Source organism: Idiotropiscis lumnitzeri, chromosome 18, assembly GCF_059441095.1.
Source record: "Idiotropiscis lumnitzeri isolate Australia: NSW breed Sydney's pygmy pipehorse chromosome 18, RoL_Ilum_1.0, whole genome shotgun sequence".
NCBI lineage: Eukaryota > Metazoa > Chordata > Actinopteri > Syngnathiformes > Syngnathidae > Idiotropiscis > Idiotropiscis lumnitzeri.
Genome location: NC_142408.1, coordinates 5637321 through 5656108, shown reverse-complemented (window position 1 = coordinate 5656108; position 18788 = coordinate 5637321). Strand labels below are relative to the sequence as shown.

The following is an 18788-nucleotide window of genomic DNA, read 5'->3' as shown; positions in this document are numbered from 1 at the left end:
CATTTATTTTCCTAAGTAAGCCACATCAAGAAAACCACACTCATTGGTAGTCTGAAGACTTTTTGCACAGTATTGCTCCTCGATGTAGGTTTCTTGAAGCCTGTTAGTTTTAGAGGGCGGCCATGTTGAATTGTGCACAGCTCGACATCTGCGGGCGAGGTAACCCGAGATTTTAATTTTTTTTTTTTTTGTCGTTACTTGCATCCTGCGTCCAATTCCAAAGCAGCCTAAGCAACGTTTGTAATTAATTTCTGTTTGTCTGTGTGCAGATCTTCCATATGACCTATGACCTGGCTAGCGCTGTGGTAAGAATATTTAACTTGATAGGCATGATGCTGCTGCTGTGCCACTGGGACGGTTGCCTCCAGTACCTGGTGCCTCTGCTCCAAGACTTCCCCCCGGACTGCTGGGTGTCGTTAAACGGTATGGTTGTAAGTATCACGCTTTTACTCTTTTTTTTTTTTTGCTGCTGTGTTGGGGTGTGTGTGTGTGTGTCATGCGTGTGTGTGTCATGCGCGTCGTGGAGGCAGACTTCAGTGGTCATAATTTTTGTGTGAATTTCAAAGTTCAGCTACATTGACCTTTTGGCTGTTGTCCGCTTCGTGGTCGATCTAATAGGAAGTCATTTTATTGTAAAAACGACAAGTTTATTTTTCTTGATCTGTTTCTGTCTGTAATTTCAAAACATAGAGACGTAAGTTGAATTAGTAGTTAATTTTTGAAAAATTGAGTCTTTCCTGCAATGTTATTTTTTTTATTACAAATTTATTCTTATAGTACTTTTTTGAAGCAAAATGATTTTTCCACTTGTAGAATTGCAACTTTATTCTTTTGAGATGGCATTCGTTGTAAAACATTAAAAGGACTGTCGTAAAAACTACAACTTGATTAGTTGACTTAATCTTTAATTTTTTCACACAGATGACTTTCCTTGTATAATTGAAACTTTTTTTACAATAACATTTTTCTTAATTAAACGGTAACACTGTATTTTTTTGCAAGTGCAACTTTATTCCAACATCATTTTTTTTTGTTTCTCGCGGTATGAATATTTTTCAAATGTGTTTTATTATTATTTTTTTTTAATTTATTTATTTTTTTTTAAAATAAGCACTGCCTGGTGAGCCTAAAATATAGTTTAAAATATGTTAAAATAAGTTATCACATTTTTTAAGACATTTTTTTAGGCTTGAATTCTTTTTAATTGTTGTTACTTGATAATGATTCAATGTCAAGATGGGTCAAATTGACCCAATAAGAGAATGATCTTTTTTGGACCATAAATTGGGATAATTCTGACCCACGTATATCATATTTGTTTGTGTGGCGTTTTCATAAGGTGTGTTTTAGCTGCGATGTTATTTATTTATTTATTTTTTGTTCCTGCCGTTTTCCGCCTCCTCAGCTGGGGCGAAACGAAACAAGTGACGTGATCGCGTGGAGTGCCTTGCAGGCGATGCAGATTGTAACCGCTGGCCCCGGGGCCTTCCCATGCCTCCTCGCCTCGCCTTTTCCTCCGACAAATTCCCCACATGCAAAGCGACTGTTGCGAGGCATCCGGGGGCTTGAGGTGCAAACGTCAGCTCTCCTCAGTGTCGCATTGCTTTACTTTTCACGTCAGCCCAGGCGTACCGCGCTTGAGTCACTCAAAAACAAACACGAGAATCGCTTTGTCCAACAGCTGCCGCGGTTCATCCTGATTATGGACTGGCGTACTCGACTGTGTGCAAACGCCACACATTATGAAACTATGACAAAGTCATCCAAAAAGCCTAATGAGCAGCCCAAATTTGCAGTGCACCTCTCGCTCTGAATAAATCTCACTTATCACCCCGCAGCTGATCAATAGGAAATCTCGTAAAAGACTCAATTAGCTGCTCCCCGCGAGGCCTCATTTGCATCAAGCACTTTTGCCACGACAGGAGGTTTTTCCCAACAAGAGCTAAAGTCGCAAAGTATTATTATTATTTTTTTTAAACCCGTTCAGTCAAGGGTTGGGCACTGGAGAATTTGAACCAGCCCCCCATATAATTTTAAAAAGCATTAAAAATCAGAGGGAAAACATTTCAACCGCAAATGCTGATTTGTCAGAAATGTTCATTATTTTAATCATCGTATTATTTTCATTATAGTCACAGAAATGGCCTTGATGGTCAAATTGATAATAATAATAATAATAATAATAAAATTTACTTACTTTATTTACGATAAATATGATTTTTCGCCAGTCATTTTGCGACTTTCTGTCCCCCCAAAAAAGAAGAAACTTGTTTCTCGTTGATTTTTTTACAAACATTTTTCTAAAATTATTTTAGTCCGACTCGTGATATCTTAATTTATTTTCTTTGTAGAATCACAAGAGAATTTTCATGATTTTTCAATGTGAAAATGTACAACTTATCCTAAAAATATTTTTTCAGTAACTTATTTTTCTGTCATACAAATGATTTCATTTTTTGAGGAAAATTTTGACTTTTGTAATACATTTTTGTCCCCAATTTTTTTTTAATTTAATGACTTTTTAATATGATCATAAAACTACAATTTTTCTCACAGATCTTTACAACTTTATTCTCTCTTCTAATATAACTTTTTTTCCTGTAAAATTCGAACATTTCCTGACAGCATTACATCTTTGCTCTCATACTGCATGACCCCCCCCCTGCCACCCCACCCCCCTACTTACATTTGTTTTTGCAGCATTACAGGTCTTTTGATTTAAAATATGGCTCCTAGAAAAGAAAAAAAAATCTGTTGACATGTTCAGACAGCAGTGATAGCACACCTATATATATAGAACCCCACATGGAGCGAGAGTGTGATGCATGTATGATCAACCTATATTTGGATGCCGGAATAGTCGCCCGGACTTGTTGGTGCATCTGCTTTAACAAACCTTTCACTTGATTTGCTCTTAACTCATTTGTTGCATAAAAAGACCAACATTATGTAACGTCCTTGAAGCGACGGCTCGGGCTCACACTCTGCTAAAGATCGGCTGATTGGCCAAAGGAGCTTGAACGTGACTTGCAGTCCATCAAATGAAACACTTGCATCGTAGGTCCGGCTGCCCGGATGCAGCTCTAAGGAGAGTCCGGGCCGGCAAGGACTGGCGATAGTGGCAAGTGGGCCGGTAGGGGTGTTATCAGCTTGACTAATGGCCTTAGAGTAGCTTCTTACTCCCAAGCGGCCGCATTGACTTAATCAGCAGATGCGATAATGCTGCTGTCAGGTGAGAGTGTGATTGGGCCCGTTGCCATGGCTGTGAACAGTGAAGGACGCTTGTCTTCTCCTTGTCCAAAACTTTGTAATCGCCTTCAAAGGCATGCTGCTTGGATGTTCCAAACACAGCCGTATCGTTGTTGGGTAACGTTAAAAGCCAAAATGTCAGCTCAAGCGCTTAACTCACTCCCTGCCAGCCCAAGTAAAATGAATGTACTTTTTGGCTTGATTTCTCACAAGATGTCCAAATGTGTCCAGGATAAGCGAGCGAGCGTTTTCAGAGTACACACCTCTCTATCATTGCGATAAGTGTTGAAAGTTGACGGCAGAGAGATTTATTATTTTTTTTCTGTTCTGCAGTTTAAGTAACCCTTTTTGTGCTTATCAAAGAATGTAGCGACTCAGTGAGTGGGAAGCTTCCATCCAAGGCCAAATTATGTCCGGTAAATAGCTGCCCATTCAGAGGCAACAAAAAAATGGTGCAAAACTTGTTTAAGATTTCTGAGAAGTTTTCTGAGTCATGAGATATGCTGGTTACAAAAGAAACAGCATTTATCAGTTTGAGAACCCCCCCCAAAAATACACTCACGCATTTTCAGTTGGAACCAAAATCCATTATTCTTTTTCCTCTGTTGTGTTCTTGGCTGTTGTAAAAAAAAAAAAAAAAAGACACAAGTTAGTCAATACTTTTCATGATGTCACAGCTACTCGGGGTGCAGGTCTGCTCATCATTTGTCAGAGGGAGAAAAAAACGTGGATAAGAAAAATAGGATCTGTTTAGACCTTCTCGTTATATGGCAGGTGTGAAACTGTAACAAATGCAGAATAAAAAATGAATAAAATGCACAAGTCTAACACTCGCAAACTAAAATGGCGGCACAGTCGGCAATGCAAATAGTTCGCATCCTAATTTGCGATTTACAAGCTCTACTAATTAACATCAATCTATGGTTAATTATTTGGAAAAAACACGTACAAGGAACGCCGTTTTACAACTTAACAACAAGATTCATGTACGACAGTGCTTAGTGTGAGCAAGAAGCTCTTGTTCTCGCAGTAAGCGCTTGTTCTCGCGCTAACCTTTTTTCACACGTTCTTAAAGGGACAGCGCACCACTAAACTGAGGCTTAAAGGGGAAGTGCACCAGTCGCTTCACTAAAAACAACTTAAAAATAATAATAACAATCTCCATGAAAAGTTTTAAATGAAAACATTTGTGTTAACTCCAAAATGGTTCATATGAACAAATCCAATAATTTGACAGTGATTCGGGATAATTTTTTGTTGTATGATAATGAAGTCAGCACTCCACGTTTTTTTTTTTTTTTTTTTTAAAGCAAAGGTTGCGCTGTCAGATGAATATTCAACCATGTTGCTTATTTGGCAGGTTGCATGTGGTGTTTAATTAGAACAAGCCGCTTGAATACATTTGTTGTGTTCACCTCATTTGTTAGGAGCCCCACTTCGAGCGGAAGCTGTGTTTTGGAGAAGTGTTAATACACTGATGAGTCACAAACCCTGCGACGCACACCACCGCCCCCTTTCCACACACACGCGCGCGCGCACACGCACTCCCACACGGCTGACCGAGCATTATGTGACGAGAGATTCTTTCAATCTCTGCAATTTTTCCGATGATTCACGGATGGAAAATATCATGCCGTTTGACTGGTGAAACAAAATCAATATGTACAAAGTGTATGATTGGCCTCGTCGTGTAGAAGAGCTCACCATGAGTCACGGAATGGGGGAGGACAAAAAGGAATACAAATCAGGTTTGTTAAGAACAGTGGTGTGAAAATTAATAACTGCATTTGTTTTTGTGGTCCGTGTAAGGCTGGAACGCAGTCAGATAAAATACCAGTGTGTCCAAGTGTTGAAGCTTTATAAATTAGCATTTCAACTTGAAAAGAATGTTCGGCTCACTTTTGGGAAATTCCCCCAAAGTTCCTGCTTATTTTAAATTTCACTAACAATCCTTGGCTCGAACTTTCTCCGTTTTCCTTTGTTAGGAGGGTTGCCAAAAATCTAGTTAGCTAACTAGCGGTTAGCCTGAGATGCTAACCCTTATGTTGATTAAACAAAAGATTTCAAAAAGGACTTGAGAAATCAGAGGATTTGGATCATTTTAAGCTAAAAAAAAAAAGGCTCTTAATGATTAATCGATTATCAAAATATGTTGAGTAACTTGATGGAATTAATAAATTGTCAATTCATGAATTTTGACCTCTCTAATTCGTTATTATTATTAATAGAATAATGTGTATATTATTGGTGTTATTTGGAACTGGCTAAGAGACTTAAATTATGTCACCATTTTTTTAACCTGTAGATTTCTCTGTCTCGTCTTTATTTTATAAAAGTAGAAAAAAATGAATTCAAAATCTATGCTATAATACTAACCCGTGTATTTATGAACAATAAAACAGATCTCAATAATTCATCGCAGTGCAACTCCCAGTGGCCCATATGTGACCCGCAGTGCAAACATAAATGTATGACAAAGCGATGACGATGCACAACATGGTGCCAACGCAGCTCTTCTCCATCCGCACGACAAAGAGGCGAAAAGGTGCCGTGAGTCCGCTTAGAGTGGTATGAAAATAAAAAAAAAAAAGTATTTTGTCTTTCCCCTGCTTCTCCAACCATGCAAATTTTGCCAACACAAACATTCAGCTAACGCATGCGATGGCCACGTCCCAAACTCACAAATGCCATTTGTTCTGGCGACATGGTCAACTGCCTTTTGTGCTCCGGCCTTTGTGCAGAATGGAATATTCAGTGTTTATGCTTCATGACATAGAAGGAAAAAATATGGGACAAATATGAATCATCTATGCCAAAGAAATCAGAGCGATAAACGTAATGAGAATCATGTTCTAATCTGTCTCCGAATAATGAGCAGATGAAAAGTGATGAGTCATGATGATTAGCTGTTGAATTTTGTCACTTGCAAAATTCCCACTTGGACTGAACGCTGTCCAATACAAAAACATAAAAATCAATAATCTTATGTATACATTGTATATATTTCCTTTGTATATACTATTTATATTTTAGTGCTTTCAAGCGATTGCAATTTTTTAACTAATTAATCGCAAAACATTTCGTAATTTATTAATGATCACAGAGTTAACGCTTTTATTTTGACAGCCCTAATATATATATATATATATATATATATATATATATGAAATACTGTGATAATTTTTCATGCCTTCTTTGCAACACTGCTGCCCCGTCATTATTTGGGCTCTTATCGCGCCGTGTGGGCTCGCCGTGTTTGCTCAGCTTTAGTCTGATTGATGGCGAGTCAACAAGGCCATGAAAAATGAGACACACACAGCTGGACGCATGCGAAAAAGCACACCGGGCAGGTGACTATTATGCTGTTTGTGGCACTAGCGACAAATGACGGTCATCCTCTTAAAATGCCCGCAGCACTTCATAATTTTTATAAGAACGAGGTGTCCCGTGACTAAAGCTTCAATGTCTGAAGTGCACACTCACTTGAGCCGATATGGCACATGACTAAGTCCTCGGATGATGCATTCAGGGACTGTGGCGTCACCATCCAGAGCGTTTGCAGGTTAAGAGACACCAAATAAAAGGCTTTTAAAGACCTTTTTATAGTCACGGTACACCCTGATCTGGTGGCCAGCCAGTTGCAGGCCACACGCAGATTTCGTCACAGAGCGAGAACCGATCCCAAGCTGCCCGCGCACAAGTCAGGCGAGTGCAATGTTATGAGAATAAAGTCCCAAATGAAAAAAGTCACATTGGTATTTTTCTTGGATTAATACTCGTAACGTGCTGCTGTTTTGGTGAGCAACTGGGTTCAAATGATTTGTCTGTTCACGTGTGGTCAATCAAAAATGCATCTTTTGTGTTCATTACATGGCAAGCAATATAAAGAAAAAGGAAAAAGTTAAAAAAAAAAATTGCTGCCGAACTGAGCTGTGTGGTGTCATGCATGACTGTTATCCTTTGTTATTTTTATTTATTTTTTTATTAAATGCCCAGGGGGAAGCAAAATGTGCACTGTTAACGCTTTCTTGCCCGCTGAACTGAGCTCTCATAAAGGTGCTTTGAATTCACCGGCCATTTTTTTTTTTTGGTTTTGTTTTTAGAATGAGTGAGCAAAAAAAAAATAAAGGGGAAGAGAAAGCTCTCCTGCTTCTCTAAGGGAAAAAAAGGATGCCTCAGATGTGTAAATAATGCAAGTTGTTCTTTTTTAACACTGCCGGCCTGAACTGTTTTTCACCCCTTTGCAAATGGCGAAAGAATGAAAGCAGGTAGAATGAAGAATGGGATGAAATGGTAGTAAATGGCACGGTGAGGCGTGTGGCGAGGATGTTTTATGCGTGGAAGTTCAGTGATCAATGACAAGCCCGGCCTGGTAATAACTTGGCCTCCACCTCGTCCTTCTCTCTCTCTCCATGTCCTGGCAGAACGTGTCCTGGGGCAAGCAGTACTCGTACGCCCTCTTCAAAGCCATGAGCCACATGCTGTGCATCGGCTACGGCGCCCGGGCGCCGGTGAGCATGTCGGACCTGTGGATCACCATGCTGAGCATGATCGTGGGCGCCACGTGCTACGCCATGTTTGTGGGCCACGCCACCGCGCTCATCCAGTCGTTGGACTCCTCGCGACGGCAGTATCAAGAAAAGGTCAGCGGGAAATCAGAACAGGCTTATTTTTTTTAGGGGGGGGGGGTGTTATGTTTTTGGGGGTACTATACATATACCCACGCACTTTACTGTAGATGAAAATCCGTGAATTTTGAGATTCGTTGTACCACGCTCATATGCTTGAAAAATAGTTACAGGGGTCTCTTGCTGCATAATTCATATTCCACAAATGCAACATTAATCAAAATATCGTGTTCAATCTAGTGGGGGCGTATAGAACATACTATTGTCAATCAAATTGTTGACTTGACTTCCCCTTTAATAATAATAATAATGTGTGGAATCTCTATTTAACTGATGAAATGGGGGGTAAAAGGCTTCTCTGTTAAATCAAGTCTACAACATGTCCTAAGTGTTGACAAAAAAAATGAAAATGGGCAACACCCGGTAAATGTTTTGGTGCTCGCTGATGAGGTTTTGGGGCACCCAAAAAAAAGATCGTCTGTCTGAGGCATGTCGTCGCGTGAGATTTGGCGAGATCTTGTGCGACTCAAATCAAGGACATGAACATATTTGTCCTGCAACTTTACAGAATTGTGTGATTTGACGAGAGCTTTCACTCATATCCTCAACGTAACTTTACTGCGCTAATCCCTCATGCCCCCTTTGATGCACATAATCACATTAGCTCCATAAAGCTAATGCTAATTAGAGCTCAGATGCTCTTAAAGTATTATTCATTTTCCACCCCATCAAAACTCAATACATTTCAGACTGTAATAAATGAGATCCAGATAATTGATGGATGGAAGGTAAAAAAAAGTGGTAAAAAAATCTGAAACCACCAAAGTACGGATAGATGGTATGCCTCTAGATAAAAGGGTGCATGAAAACAAATTTCTAGGAGAAACAAAATTTGCGGGAAAACTTCTTCACTCCATCAGAATGATACGTCATGTAACTTTCCGCAAACACAAAATGAATAAATTAATAAATGTAATTGAACTACATTTGAAGGTCCACTATACAAAAATTAATGCTTTGCCTTGCCATATTTTTCATTTCTGTTTGATTATTTTCTCCTTTGGTTGACCTCTCAATAAATGCGCACTTTTATTTCCATTTTATTTTGAATATTGCTTTATACATCTGATCAAAATGAAGACAATCAAATGTATGTATGGATAGCCGCTACGCCACCGTTATTCTTCTCTTTCACTTCATTCATGATTACGTCACGTATGTATTTATCTTGTTTTTGTGTGCATAGATGGTGATTATCTAGCATACCATCTGCCAATTCACAGAACACGTGGATGTTCCGGATGTGCACGAAACGATCAGATAACCCCGGCAACCCCTTATAACATACACCGTTCAATGTACATATGTAGTGCTGTCGTGCGGGGGATTATTGTCTTGTATGGGTTTGAGATTATGGTTGAATAACAATGAAAAAAAAGGGAACGAGGTGACCCTTGGACAGATCAAGTAAAAACTGAAAATTGAACTTACTTACACCACAGTACATTCTTGTAAACACGCCAAGCTGTCCTGCTAATCACTATATATATAGATACACATATATATAGATACACATCATATATATATATATATATATATATATATATATATATATATATATATATAGATAGATAGATAGATAGATAGATAGATGGATAGAGAGAGAGAGATTCTGTAACATAATGTTGCAGGATGTTCAGTTTGCGTCTCTGAATTTAAACAATTTTTGATAATAGCATCCAATTATGGCAAAAGAAAAACTGCTTCATTTTTTTTCGTATCCTTATAGTCACTGTACTTCCATAATTTTCTCATTGCTTCACACATCAGTGACACCGTGCATTCTAGTGAATATTAATGACAGCAGGTCGCCCACAGCCAACATTGAAAGTCATTGAATTAGTGACATGCCTTTTACTCAGCGTGGATGTGCAGTACATCTGTTCTACGGCAAATCTGCTTCATCCCCTTCCCACTTCATCCTCCCGGCATCTCTTTCTGGCGAGTTTTAATGGGGCTGTGAAGGCCTCGCTTTACATAGTTAACGTGAAAGTGTGTGTGCCTGGCTGGTTCTCAGGTGGACTCAGATTTAAAATGTTTTTTTTTTTTTTTTTTTAAAATCCACCCGATGGTGACGTCGTCCAACCTCGCGGCCGCTCAGAGATCGCATTGAGGCTGACTAAAGCAAAAATGAGGCAGTTTTTATCCATCTCAGGTGGCGGCCATCTTTCTCTGCTGTTGACTAAAAACCACATCTTTGCGATGCCATGCACAGCACTTCTTCTAACATGACTTGTGTCCCACCTCGGCCATTCCAGTCCAGATGAACAGCCTAATCCACATTCCATCTTGTCTCACAAATAAATTCACCGCCGCCCCCCTCCCCCCAATAAACAATGACCCATGCTCTTATCAAATGTCTGCAGCCGGGAGAGAGGAATCAATGAGTGACGCCTTGTGGGTCTCGAGCATCCTGTGCCAGTTTCATGTCGTGGGCCAGGCTTGTGTCACACTCGCGAATACTCATCACCTGTGTTGCAACAACTGCACTACCCATGGCCTTTGGCGAAAGTCGCTAGCCAGTTATGGCACCCACAGCACGGCCAGATTCCAAAGACAATTATGTGGACATCTCTGATACCAACAGTTCGGAATGCAACCTGAATATGTCAGTAGGATGTTGCATGTCGCTCGCTACTTCACATTAAGATCATGACTTTGCTGCCCATCAGCGTTGAGCTTTGTGCTTGCTTGAAATAATGGCAAATGCAACCTTGGTTTGGACGGCGCTTCGGGGAGCAATTTGTTTCCACTCACTACCACCCGATTTCCCCTCATATTCCTCCTTGCGCCCTCCCTCTCACAAATATAGGACAAAGCATCCAAAACACTCTTGAGATCACATTTGTGTTTCTTCGTTAAATCAATGGCAACTTTTCATTCAGTCGTGAGCTTTCTCATTGGGATATTTGTCCATGAAAGAACGAATGCATCACCTGTAACTCAAAACTGCTTCTTGTCTTTACTTTTCCTGCAGTACAAACAAGTGGAGCAATACATGTCCTTCCACAAACTTCCGGCAGACATGCGGCAAAAGATACACGACTACTATGAACACCGCTACCAGGGCAAGATATTTGACGAGGACAACATCCTAAGTGAACTCAACGACCCGCTTAAAGAGGTGAGGAAACGTGACGGAAGATTCTCGATGGACCAAACACAAAAAAAATGCCACCAAGATTGAAGCACACAAATGAACGCATCTCCCAACTCTTTGCATGCACTAGTGATAGACCGATATGCTTTTTTTTTTTTTTTTTTTTCAGGGCCGATACCGATAACCGATATTCATTTGTTGAAAAAAAAAGGACTAAAATTTAAAAAAATAAAAACTCCAAAACTTGACTTAGTATATGCTTTTAAACACGTTTATTACACAACTTCAGTCATTCACAACATATTAAAGCTTTTTTAGATGTTACAAAAGAGACAGTTTTAGTTTTAAAAGTCTAAAAAAATTGCACGTTATAGGTCAATGAAAAGAAACAAAAGTTTACGACGGCAAATAGTTTTCTATTAGTTGTGAGTTGTAAAATTTTGGAAAAGTGTGTTGCCTTCCTATGCCCACAGGACCTCTCCCGTAGTGCGTGTGACTCTATTCGACCGAGAATTTGAGCTTTGTCTTTACGTGTCGGCGGCGAAGTTTGCCAGCAGTTTATATAATTCTGGTGGAAAAATCAAATTTTTTTTTTTTCCTGGCATTTTGTGCGATTTATTTTGCCCCCAATATTCCCTCCTAAAATGCTTTCCAGATTGCTTCTGCGTCGTTTTTTATTATTTATTTCTTTTTTAATCCAGGTTAAGCATTAACACATAGGAACCGAACATATATGTTCAATATTTAAATGTTCGACATGAACTCATTCACTGCCATTGACGGATAAAGCCGTTAAAAAGTACGTTCATTTTACCTGGGATAGCCACGGCGCACTTGTCGACGTTTAACACCGGCAAAGATCGATAACAATCAGCTACGTGTGCGCTGTACTCCTCGAGAAATTGATGGTGAAGCCATTGATCAGTTTTATATTTTGTGACTCTTCATATCCACAGGATTACATGAGTAATTACACTCGGCAGATACGGGCGAGGAGCGCCATAAAACCCGTGCAAGCATGGCATTCGTGGCCGTCTCCCATGCAGACCCATTAAGCGCGCTCGCTCGCAGGGTCGAATGCTGCAGACACTTGCGGCGGAGGAAGGACGCGCAGGGGATTTATGATTATTACCTACAATGCGGAAAATCCTTACAGGCTTTTTGTCCACTATGCAGAGTAGGCAAAAATCTGCCTGGTGACAGCGTCACACGATCAAATCTGCCTCGTGGGACTGGCCAGTGAAGACAAACTGAGTCACAGCAGCACTTACATCATCATTTCACTGCGAAAGACTTGATTTTTTTTTATTTTTTATGGACATGCGCGGTTTGGATATCCCTGGCGGAAAAATGTGAGCGGTGAGGATTGTCTTGCCCGTTGTGAAGTACATCTAATCCAGACTTCCCCCCAGTTACATCCAAGAGCTGAGTCTGGATCGTTGGCTGACGGCCACCTGACTGTTGTTGGCGCCTGGCCTCCCCAGCCAAATTTGGAAGGAAGTGTGGGGAAGAGGGGAGTGGGGGTCATAGTGGGAGCGAGGATCCTCTCCACTCAGCAGACTATGCGGAGAATCTGGCACGTCGTTTTATCGCAAAGCCATCGCCAACATTGCTGGCTCCGGCAAGTGTGACAACCTGGGAAGCATCAATACCCGCTAAGACACCAATATTAAGAATAAGCGTCAGAAAATGTGCTGTTATTGTCATGATACGTTTATTTATATATTTGCTTGCCCAGATCTAATCAGTTTTGAAGTCGGTAAATTCAAGTTCATCAGCGTGGGGCGATAGTGTGCTCGGCCACTGGAAAACAATAGATAATAATCGGCGCTTGATTGATAGCTCTTTCAGAAGATTATTTCTAACGCGGGTTGATGCGAAAAAGAAAAATGGAGAATGAGTTTAATATGTACTGATCAAAGTCACTTTTTTTTTTTTTATACACCCAAGAGATCGGCATTAGCAAAGTGCATTTACAGTTAAAATAGTGCTTCTCAATTATTTTCTCTTACGCCCCCCCAAGCAAGAAGAAAACCATTTGCGCCGCCCCACCACCACCCACTCTCCGCCACACCTATAAATAATCGCATTTTCGTTGCAAAATAAACCGAAACGTTTTCATCCATGATCGTGCACCCGTCGGGGGTGGGGGTTAAAATATTTTCAAGATTAGAATAATAATTTGTTTAGTGGATTAAATTCAGATGTTGTGATTTTTATGAATGAAATATAATGACGTCCGACTGCCTGCGTCTCTCTCAAATCCACCAAAATCGTGTTACACCACTTGTGCCACCGCTTAGACCGGCTTTTAGTGAGTCTAAAATCTAGTTTATTTTCAAATGAGTTTTTCTAGTTTTGTGTAGCTTTTTTTTTTTTTTTTTTAAATAAAAGTTGTTATTCTCATAACATTGTTTTTTTTTTTTTTTTTTTTTTCAATATCCACAAGTAGTCATGGGAAATGTGTTGGTGCTAACTGAAATTTGATACAATTGATCTGCGAGCAATGGCTTATATGCAAATTATTTGTGAATGCTGATGCCAGCTGTCGCGAGGGTTAAGGTTCGCCAGCTGAGTGGCGTACTAATCTTTGAATAATATGTTTTGCGTATTATGTAACATATCGTGGCGGTTCAATTCCCTTGGCATGTGACAAATCTTTAAATGGTTGCAAAGATTGTTCGCAGCCAAGAGGTCTTCTTGAAGCATGAAAACTGTTTACTATCCTATTCGTTATTTCTGCTTTATGATTGAGGTCATCGCCCCCGGCGTGCGGCTAGCCCTCGTGTCGTTAGCCCCAGAGGTTGCGTAGCTCTCTGTTAATGTCCCATTATGCCGCAAGTGTGGCAAAAGGGAGGTGAGGGAGTCAACCACACGGCACATGCTGAGCCGCTTTCAATCTGTGGCCCGTAGGGGGTAAACGGAAAACAAACACCTAATCTCCAGCTGGGCCAGGGGGTCCGGGATGGGCTAGAACTCATCAAGATTTGACAGCAGTGCCAAACTGTTTTCCTCAGCAGTGCTTTAGAGCTTTTCGGGATAAAGCGGCATTTTGCGTCCAGTTCATTTTGTGCCGCCAGATAATAGCAGCTGGAGCGCCAACTTTTTCTTTTTTTTTCTTTCCACTCCCGTCGGGATCTGATTTGTCACATGTCCCTGTTTTTCCTTTCCCACCAGGAAATTGTCAACTTTAACTGCCGCAAGCTGGTGGCCACCATGCCGCTCTTTGCCAACGCCGACCCCAACTTTGTGACGGGGATGCTAAGCAAGCTGAAATTCGAGGTCTTCCAGCCCAATGACTACATCATCCGCGAGGGCACCGTCGGCAAGAAGATGTACTTCATCCAACACGGCGTCGCCAGTGTCATCACCAAGTTCAACAAGGAGATGAAGCTAACCGACGGGTCCTACTTCGGAGGTAAGATCATGCTCGCTTGATCTACGATCCTGAAGGGATTTTAAATCCACAGTAGCACTCTCGCAAATAGCCTGAAATCTGCAAAGAATTGACACCCCCTAAAAATGTAGATAATTGCCTATATTAAGAGTTTAAAGTAAAAATGTATCCCAATTTATCATCGTTAAAAAGTTTAGCATCGTTTTGAATCTACATTTCGACTTTTAATGTGGCATCTTTGAGTAATCATCATAAATGTTATTAAATGGTTACAGCAGCACAAAGCGTCCAACAAGTCCTTTTTTTTTTCCTCTTCAACTTACATTTCAAGCTCTATTAATATATTTTCTTCAAGGAGCTACTTGAAGTCATACATCATCTCTACTGCACTGCCTTGCTCACCAAAGTCGTGGTCGGGCGTTATAGAGTTAGTGCATATACGGACGCACGCTGAGTTGCGCCCAAGGCCGTGCGTTGGATGCCTCTTGAAGTCAAATTAATGCAGATTCTCATTAGGCAGCGTTGGCTGCTCGTCAGCCCCTCCGCCGTTATGTAAGCGTTCATCTGGTCGCTGGAAGGGGCCAAGACGTGGATCAGGCATCCCCGAGGACACAGAGGTTACCCCCTGCCATCACCATCACGCTCACACACAGATACACGGTGTGTGAACTCTAGCCCCCCCCTCCCATCCCCTCTATATGTTCCGGCTGCACTCTTGGCACTGACGAAAGCGGATTGGACTTTCATTCTGTGGATAATCAGAAGCCCTCTGCTGTTCTTTTAGTTCTCTCCGCATCTCCGTATGGATACCATCAATGTTTTAAATGTCAGCCGCATCCCCGCCGCTTCTTGTTTACTCTGACAAAATCCATGTCGTCTCAGTGTGACGGCAAAGTTTCCTATTTTAAGACGTGCCTGCATATTTTATGCGGAGTTCGACAGCCACTATAGACGCGGGGATTCTAAGAATAATTCCGCTTTGGTGCGGTTCGTGTCCCGCGGGTGAGACTCTAAGGGGTGAAATTTGGTCGTCTTTTTGGTTTGCTACCGCGCGTTCAAAACTAAGGGGGTTGCTGTCATAAAGTCTCTGTTCATGTGTCAGTGTGCCGAGCTGCGGGGCTTTTCGTTGAGGTTCTGCATGGAGCGGACATGTAGGGCAGAACAGCTCATTCAGACGAATCATCCTCTGGTTATGACGTCGCCGATCCTATGCAGCTTGCATAAAATGTAGGCTTTTGAATAGGTGTGATTGTGGAGCGCGAAGGTTTTCTAAAATTAGCATACAAAATAAGTCGTAAAAACACCAATCGATCAATAACTAATAACAATAATTATCGGATGCGCAAAATGGGCGGCACGGTGGTCTCACAGTGCAGAGGTCGTGGGTTCGATTCCGTCTGTGGCTTTCCTGTGTGGAGTTTGCGTTTTCTCCCCGTGCCAGCGTGGCTTTTCTCCGGGTGCTCCGGTTTCCTCCCATATTCCAAAAACATGCATGCTAGGTTGCTTGAACACTCTAAATTGTCCCTAGGTCTGATTGTGAGCATGGAGGGTTGTTCGTACCCGCCTACTGCCCAAAGGCGGCTGGGATAGGCTCCAAAACACCCGCAACCCTCGTGAGGAGATGCAGAACAGATAATGCACAAAATAAAACATTACAATCTTGTTCACTCCAGGCACATGTTTATCTGCGTTTTTTGGAGAATTTTTTGGTTTTCAATGTTATTATTCTGTCGGGTTTTTTAAGCTCACTGATCAATGAAGGGCTTCAAAATCCACATTTTGTTCCGATTTACAGCGTAAACTTGGCCCAACACAGATATCCTTCTATATGATTTGCATAAAATAGTCACAAAGTCAGCTGAGGCAGTTGCAGCACGCGATTACACTAAACAGTGAGAGTAAATAAATTAGTAAAAAAAAAAAGAAAATTATCATATTTTCCCCTGTGAACCATTCATCACACAGTCGTAAAGCAGTTTGAATATTTAATGTTGTCTTTGTAGTCTATTCAATTGAATGTCAGTTGAAAAAAGATTTGCAAATCATTATAGTCTGTTTTAATTCTTTTTCTTTAGTGGGCGTACAGTATATGTGTTTGTCAAAAATAATAAGAGCACAACGCAGGTTTTTTTTTTTTAATTTATTTTATTTTTTTGCCGTGCTATGCCTGTAGCTAGCCACCTGCTGTTGCCATGCCGCCCAGCTGGTAATGCCATCCGCGTGTGTGTGGATGAGCGAGCCCTCGGTCGGTCGGTCGGTCGGTCGGTCAGGAGCAGCTGGCCGAACGAATTCAGGCACCTTCCTCTTTTTCTTTTTCCGTTGATGATTTTATGCGCCGCTGCAGCACGGGGCGAGAAGTAGTACGGCGAGACGGAAAGCCAAGGGAGGAGGACGAGTGAGGCACAAAAAGAAGCCACAGGACACGATTAGCATGCTAATGAGCTGGACAGGGAGAAGGACAGTAGGTCACGAAGCGAACGTGGTCAGTGACGCACGGGCCGAGCACAGACGCATCATGGTCGAAACGGAAATCACTCTTGGGCTTAATAACAATTTTAAAAAGACAAGTGAAGTGAAATATTGGCCAAAAGGTTTTTTAATAAAATGCATTCAAACATTTATTTATAAATCCATGAAAACTGTTGGATTATACAAATTAGTTCATTGATTATTAATTTCTTCATTTGTTTTAATAACTTGGCTTTTCTTATATTGTATTATATCATATTTTATTACAAATACTGTACATCATTATGATCGAACCTACAATGGAAGTTGTAAAGACTCTCCCCTCAAAAATATTTAAAAAGAAAATTCACTCATTTGTGTCATTTGATTTAATAGAATAAAAGTAGAATTAATTGCTTAATTTTTCATTTCCCTCAAAATCTTTAATGTTCATAAATGTAAAGTGAAAGGAATTTTTTTTCCAATAAGGAAAGCGGAAATTTGGGGCAAAAAAAAGCGTGTTTTAATACTAAATATTTTGAATGGTTGTTTCATTACTTATCTTGAATTAATTTAAAGTAAAAAAAAAATTATTGATAGCACATTGCGTTGAAAAAGACGTTTATTTAATCTTATAATTGACCAGTTAATTGAATTTTTTAATAGTTGTTTTCATCTCTTCTTTAAGGTTGAATATTATATTTTAAAATTTAATTACCCGTACCTAAATTCAGCCTTTCAGTCCTTCTTTTGAAGAGAAAAAAAAGAATTTCAATCAATATCGACTGATATGAAATACTCATACCGTAATACACAAATCTCTGAAAAAAATACACAATTTTAATTAATATGAGCAATTTAAATAAAAAAAACTGTAATAATAATTCAGAATATTTAACTTAAATTTCATTATTTCTCGTTAACCCCCATAAGTCATTATTTTGTTGACGATGTAGTTTGAAGCTGCAAGCGCTTGTTAATTCTGACGATCAGGTGATATTCTTAACACTGCGCATGCGCCGGTTTTCTCCTGACAAAATGACCCCCTCGTTTGTTTTATCAAACAAATAACACGACAAATGTTCCACCTTTAACTCTCAAGCCTCGCATCTTCAAAATAATGGCATTCTCTTGCTTGAAAACGGCACGTGTTAGATCCGGCCTCGCCGTTTCATTCCAGCGTTCGCACCATTCACACCCCCAGCGTGAGGGTGTCGCACACACCCCTGCTCTCTTAGCACGACACGCTCCTGCCAAAGATCACAGCACAACTCCGGTAATGAAGATTGAATCGAGGGAAGCAGGGATTTCCACCATGACTATGCGGACAACCACTCACTTATATCTTACCTTTCATAAGTAGTCGTTCTGTGCTCTGCTTTCATTGGCCAGTCTTGCATTCGCCTGCTGATGCTTCATTAAACGTGGCACATTAGCATGTAGATGAACCTTCGACGTGAAGGTACAAAAGGAGACGCTTACGTCGAGTGTAAATAAACTCTGTCACTTGAGCAACGCTAAGACCATTTATCATCCAGCGCACGGCTAATGGCCTCTTAATGCAATGCAGTCGGGTCCTGTCAAGCATCACACCGCATCGCTGCATTGCACCAACTGAGCTGCCTCTTTTTTAGTCTCGAGGCATGCCGACATGATAGGAAAGGAATGAACCCGCTTTGCGTTAGCCGATCTACTGACTCAATACCACGTGTCAGCACGTCCATACCATGTTTCACGGTATTCGCCAGGCAAACTCTAAATGATTAATGATTCAATTGGCAAACATATCGTTCACTTGGTCGAAGAGTGAGGATAAATGTGCAGTTATTCTTAGCTAATTAATTCCAATTTATAATATATATATATATATATATATATATATATATATTTATATATATATATATGT

General features: G+C 40.6%; 1 protein-coding gene across 4 annotated transcripts in view; it reads left to right on the top strand.

Annotated features, from left to right (window-relative positions):
• hcn1 (hyperpolarization activated cyclic nucleotide-gated potassium channel 1) overlaps positions 1-18788 on the top strand; it is a 68323-nt gene that overhangs the window by 36995 nt on the left and 12540 nt on the right. For all 4 annotated transcript variants that reach the window (XM_088281207.1, XM_088281206.1, XM_088281208.1 and 1 more), the window contains 4 exons: positions 270-431; positions 7674-7892; positions 10915-11061; positions 14215-14455. In XM_088281207.1, the coding sequence (XP_088137333.1) occupies positions 270-431; positions 7674-7892; positions 10915-11061; positions 14215-14455 (769 nt within the window). The remainder of the gene's footprint in view (positions 1-269; positions 432-7673; positions 7893-10914; positions 11062-14214; positions 14456-18788) is intronic.